Here is a 6,075-nt window from a genome sequence, read left to right as displayed (position 1 = left end):
ATTTTAACACTTTGATTTGTCTCTCTCTCGTGGTGAACCAGTGTGTTCCTCACCGCTGCGCCTGTAAGCACTATATCATCAGGGGAATTTGGTTATAGATATATATATAAAAAAAAACAAGTCAGCAAAGAAATGGAGGGCACATCTCAGTGGGTGGCAGTTAAGTCAGAAAATGGCACGTTCACAGAGACTTATCCAGTTCAAATAGATAAGCCCAGTACAGTACAACACTGTTGGAGGTGCCATCTTTCAGATGAGACTTTTTAAAAGATCGGGTGGATGTGAAAGATCCCATCTCACTATTCCAACAGAGGTTAGGCCAGTTCTTCCCCAGTTTCCTGATGAACGCTTAAATCTTTTTGGCCGGCACAGTGGTTAACATTGCTGCCTCAGGGACCCGGGTTCAATTCCAGTCTCGAGTCACTGTCGGCCTGGAGTTTGCACATTCGCCCCGTGTCTACATGGGTTTCTTCCAGGTGTTCCGGTTTCCCCTCACAGTCCAAAGATGTGTGGGTTAGGCTGATTGGCCAGGGTAAATTACCCCCAAGTGGCAGGGGGCATTAGCTAGGTTAAAGATATGTTATAGGAATAGGGCCTGGGTGAGATTGTGGTCGGTCCAGACTTGATGGGCTGAATGGCCTCCTTCTGCTCTGTAGGGACTGTATGATCACAGCCAAAATCACCGAGAGCGATTATTTGGTCAATATCTAATTGCTCTTTGTGGGATCTTGCTGTGCACAAAATAGCTGTTGTATTTCCTATAACGCAACAGTAACTACAGAAGTAACCTTCGTGCACCACAAGAGCCATGTAGTGACCACCTCCAACAAGAGAGAACTTAACCATCACCCCTTGACAATCAATGGCATTACCATCGCTGAGGTCCCCCACCATCAATGTCCTGGGAGACAGGGTTGACCAGAAACTGAACTGGACTGGCCATTTAAACTCTGTAGCTGTAACAGCAGGTTAGAGGCTAGGAATCCTGTGGTGAGTATCTCACCTCCTGACTCCCCAAAGTCTGTCCATCTTCCAGGAGGCACAAGTCCGGAGTGTGATAGAATACTCTGTACTGGCCTGGATAGAAACAGAGAAACTGGAAGCAGGAGTAGGCCATTTGGCCCTTTGAGCCTGCTGCACCGTTCACCTTGATCATGGCTGATCATCAAATTCAATATCCTGATTCCCCCGTCCCCCTATATCCCTTTAGCCCCCAAGAGCAATATCTAATTTCTTCTTGAATCCAGATAACGTGTTGGCCTCAACTACATTCAGTGGGACTGAATTCCACACATTCACCTCCCTCTGGGTGAAGAAATTTCTCCTCAGCTCAGTTCTAAAAGGTTTACCCCTTATCCTCAAACTATGACCCCTATTTCTGGACTCCCCTACCATAGGGAACTTTCTGAATCCGTAGACCAGTGTTGCTGGATCAGAATCCTGAAACTCCCTCCCTGACAGCACGGTGGGTGTACCTACACATCAGGGCACTGCAGTGGTTCAAGATGGCAGTTCTCCAACACCACCTCAATGGCAATTGGGGATGGGCAGTAAGTGCTGGCTTAGCCAGTGATGAATGAATGTTTATAAAAGTGATAAGGGGCAGAATTGCAGCCGTTCACACCAGCAGGATTTTGTTGTCCTGTTGCAGTGGACTGAGGTTTGACCGAGGGCCAAATTGTCCGCCCTCACTTGCAGATGTGGCAGGATGCGGACAGCCAGAAAATTCCAGCGCTTATAACTTCTCCTTAATCCACACTTCGCCCCCCCCCCAGGGGCGGGATTTTCTGGTCGCACTCGCCCCAAGATCGGAAAATCCTGCCCGAGATCAACATACCTTTGTGTAGTCTGTATCCCACCCACCAAGGTTCCTGCAGCAGACAGGACAGGGAAAATTATACCCCCCCCCCCCCGCCATGTATCATCTTCTAGAATGAACTTTGCCCACTTCTTATCGTCTGTAAGTGATTCTTATTACTGGTAGTTTTATTCTGTTTAGTCTCGACTCCAGAGAAGTATCAGCTGTCAGGGCAGCAACTGGGAAGGAGAAGCAGGAAGTTGGGAAGGGGCAAGGCAGCTGTCCGTCCAAATCCGTGGATAAGAGAGACATGGGAACCAAGGCAAGGATCAGAAGGAACTGTGTTAAGCCGTGAGGGTCATCAGTGAGGTACAGAGATTGTGGTACAGTGGCACTGTCAGTGGACAGGTAATCGAGAGATCTGTCATAACAAATGGCAAAATTTGAATCTAATAAAAATCACAAAATCATTGCCAATTGTAGTAAAATCCTAGCTGCTTCTGTTTACCAACATTCTTTAGGGGAGGAAATCTTACCTAGCCTACATGTGACTCCAGACCCACAGTAATGTGTTTTAACTCTTAAAATGCTCTCGCAAATGGCCTTGTAAGCCACTCAGCTCAATGGCCTTTAGGATGGACAGTAAATGCTGGCCTAGCCAGGACACCCACATCCCCATGAATCAACAAAATATTAGGATTAAAGGGAGAATTCGACAGTTGGGCATTAACAGTCCAAAGATGTGCAGGCTAGGTGGACTGGCTAAATTGTCCCCTAATGTCCCAAGATGTGCAGGTTAGGGGGATTAGCAGAGTAAATAGTGGGGTTATAGGGATAGGGCCTGGAGTGAGATTGTCAGTACAGGCTCAATGGGCTGAACAGCCTCCTTCTGTACTGTCAGGATTCTATCAATAGACTGTAGAAGATGGATAAAGTGGATGTTTGGTGTTGAGAATGTCCAAGATAGGAATTCATCATCAGGGGTAGGTAGGAATGTGTATCCCTGTCATAACAAAGTTATGTCAATGGCCACTGATATAGAAGCATAGAAACCCTACAGTGCAGAAAGAGGCCATTCAGCCCATCGGGTCTGCACCAGCAACAATCCCACCCAACTCCTATCCCCATAACTCCATATATTTACCTTGCTAATCTCTCTTACTGGACACTAAAGGGCAATTTAGCACAGCCAATGCACCCAAGCCACACATCTTTGGACTGTGGGAGGAAACCGGAGCACCCGGAGGAATCCCATGCAGACATGGGGAGAACATGCAAACTCCACACAGACAGTGACCCAAGTTGGAAATCAAACCCAGGTCCCTGGCGCTGTGAGGCAGCAGTGCTAACCAATGTGCCACCGTACCGTCCCATATGGTGTATGAGACAGGTCTCTGGGAAGAAGAGGGATTGAGAAAGCTAAGAGGGCAGGGCTCACGGGGAGTTAAAAAAAAGGCAGAGGGGTCCATCCAGTTAAAAAAGCTCTCTCCTGTCTCTGAAGAAGTGAGGTTCTTATCATAACACCAGGCATTAAATCAGCAGAACCAAAAAGAAATGAAAATTGTTCATTGCATTACTACCTATTAGATTGGTGTAGTCTGGGGCAGAATTTTCCTGTCCCGCCTGCCACGGGAATCGGAGCAGGCGGGTGAAACATGCAGAAGGTCTGCTGACCTTGGGTGGGAGTTTCCAGCCGCACACGCCCCCAAGACTGGAAAATTTCACCCCGGGGGCTCTCTTGTAGACAGACACACAGATGCCGCTGTTCGCTGTGAAAAGATAATCAGTTAAAATGCAGAAAAACACAACTCATGTCGGCCGTTTTGTGAAAGATTTATTGGCGTGATACAAAGCAGTGATAAATCAGACTAATCACACACAGCCTGGAGTTACTGGCAGCGGAAGAAATATTCATTTCTATTTAAAAAAGAATGCCCCTCTGGAACACAGAATTTGTAACGTATGACATAGTCAAGGGATAGACAGGGATGATGTGTCTCGCATAGAGTTGTAAAAATCTCAGAAATGCAGCCAAAGCCATTGGACGGAGAATGCAGATACTTCGATCTGCACCATTCAATCGCATAATAACACCAATGATATGGGTGAAAGTAGACTCAGCGGACTAGTAAACTCAAGGACTAGAGAGCACAGCCTCAAGATAAGGTGGGGGGGGCGCAGTTTAGATCAGAGTTGAGGAGGAACTTCTTCACTCAAAGGGTGGTGAATCTCTGGAATTCTCTGCCCGTTGAAGTGGTGGAGGCTGCCTCGCTAAATATATTTAGGACACGGGTGGATAGGTTTTTGACAGACAAGGGAATTAAGGGTTATGGGGAGAAAGCGGGAAAGTGGAACTGATCCACTTCAGATCAGCCATGATCTTATTGAATGGCGGGGCAGGCTCGAAGGGCTAGATGGCCTACTCCTGCTCCTATTTCTTACGTTCTTATGAAAGGGACTAATTTAACATTTGTTTTGTCCCAATCTTTTCAGAAAGCTAATCAATGTCCAGCCTCGAAATATGCAACAAATTCACTGTTGGAAAAAAAGCATTGCCTTCACTCACTCAGAAGTCTCACAACACCAGGTTAAAGTCTGGCAGGTTTGTTTGGAATCACGAGCTTTCAGAGCGCTGTTCCTTCATCAAATTTCACCATTCACCCGATGAAGGGGCAGCGCTCTGGAAGCCCATGACTCCAAATAAACCTGTCGGACTTTAAGCTGGTGTTGAGAGACTCCTTACTGCACCCATCCCAGTCCAACGCTCGCATCTCCGCACAACCTTCACTCACTTGTAAACAGAAATTTCGCACCAAGGACACAGCAGCTGCATTTTAGAAAATGGTACTTAGTTTTCCATTTTGTTTCTTGTGGGACATTAACAACATCTCAGAGGCGCAAGTGCTCAGAAACAATTCAAACATAAAAACTTTCAGCACATGTAACACACAGAGTGAAATCCTTTCCCAACTTGTAACACTACATTCTGCCCCCTCTCTCTGAATGGTATAGTGCGCAAGAAAGAATACTTTTCACTGTATACTAATTAATGCAACAATTATAAACCAAATCAAATTTCCCACTTTATTTATTTATTGATTAATGTCATAAGTAGGCTTACATTCACACTGCAATGAAGTTACTGTGAAAATCCCCTAGTCGCCTGTTTGGGTACACCGAGGGAGAATTTAGCACGGCCAATTGCACCTAACCAGCACGTCTTTCAGACTGCGGGAGGAAACCCAGACAGACACGGGGAGGATGTGCAGCCCCCGCACAGAACCCAGGTCCCTGGTGCTGTGAGGCAGCAGTGCCAACCACGTTCCGGATGGTCCGAATCTCACTGGGATTGAATGCTGCATTCTCCCTTCAACACGAGCCCAGTCCCCCGCATGCAACCACCCACCCCTCCCCTCCGACCCACCCAACACCTGCAGGAGCCAGTGTGACCCGGCAGCCGGCGGGGTTCCTGACGCTGAGGTTTAGATGCGAACGTCGGAGAGGGTCAAGTCCCCGTCAATTTGCAGCTCATTGATCTGCTGCGTTGGCTGGTAACGATGATTAAAGTCAAAGGCGTGACGTCCGTTCACCGACGCCCGGAAGCAGGAGGCATCACACAGAATGGACATCTGTTGGGTGGGGGAAGGAAGGAAGACACCAGTGGAGGGTCAGATGAGCGACCAGTAAGATTCAGTCCCGTTCACCACCAACCAGCACCCTGGGACAGAGCCAAGAACAAGCACGCTACAAAGAACGTGCAACCCGGGCTCCTGCTCCTCTCCCCCGCCGGGAGAGAATCGTAGAATCTCTACAGTGCAGAAGGAGGCCATTCAGCCCATCGACTGACCACAATCCCACCCAGCCCCTATCCCCGTAACCCCATGCATTTACCCTAGTCAGTCCCCTCTGACACTAAGAGGTAATTTAGCATGGCCAATCCACCCAACTCGCACATCCTTGGACTGTGGGAGGAAACCGGAGCACCCGGAGGAAACCCACGCAGGCACGGGGAGAATGTGCAAACTCCGCACAGGCAGTGACCTGAGGCCGGAATCGAACCCAGGCCCCTGTCGCTGTGAGATAGCAGCACTAACCACCGTGCAAGCTCTAATCAGCAACTTCTAATGTCGGGGTGGCACGTTTATATTTGTAGACGATGACATCTACATTGCGAGGCGGATTACACAAACTCGTGGAGAATTCTGGAGCTTCGAAGCTTCGGGGCTGATTCTTCGAGTTTTCCAAAACCTAAACAGAACCGAGAACTGAGAGATTTC

The 6,075-nt window shown here is 48.1% G+C and overlaps 1 protein-coding gene across 1 annotated transcript in view; it reads right to left on the bottom strand.

Annotated features, from left to right (window-relative positions):
- Positions 1-4,498: 4,498 nt before the first annotated feature.
- Positions 4,499-6,075, bottom strand: part of LOC145357229 (galectin-4-like) — a 31,877-nt gene continuing 30,300 nt past the window's right edge. Inside the window, exon 12 of the mRNA XM_080210386.1 lies at positions 4,499-5,427. Coding sequence (XP_080066512.1) covers positions 5,281-5,427 — 147 coding nt within the window. The 3' untranslated portion in view covers positions 4,499-5,280. The remainder of the gene's footprint in view (positions 5,428-6,075) is intronic.

The sequence above is a fragment of the Carcharhinus amblyrhynchos genome, chromosome 23 (assembly GCF_965287045.1).
Source record: "Carcharhinus amblyrhynchos chromosome 23, sCarAmb.v2.hapA, whole genome shotgun sequence".
Taxonomy (NCBI): Eukaryota; Metazoa; Chordata; class Chondrichthyes; order Carcharhiniformes; family Carcharhinidae; genus Carcharhinus; species Carcharhinus amblyrhynchos.
Note: the sequence above shows the minus strand (reverse complement) of the source record. Positions and strands in the feature narration are given on the sequence as shown.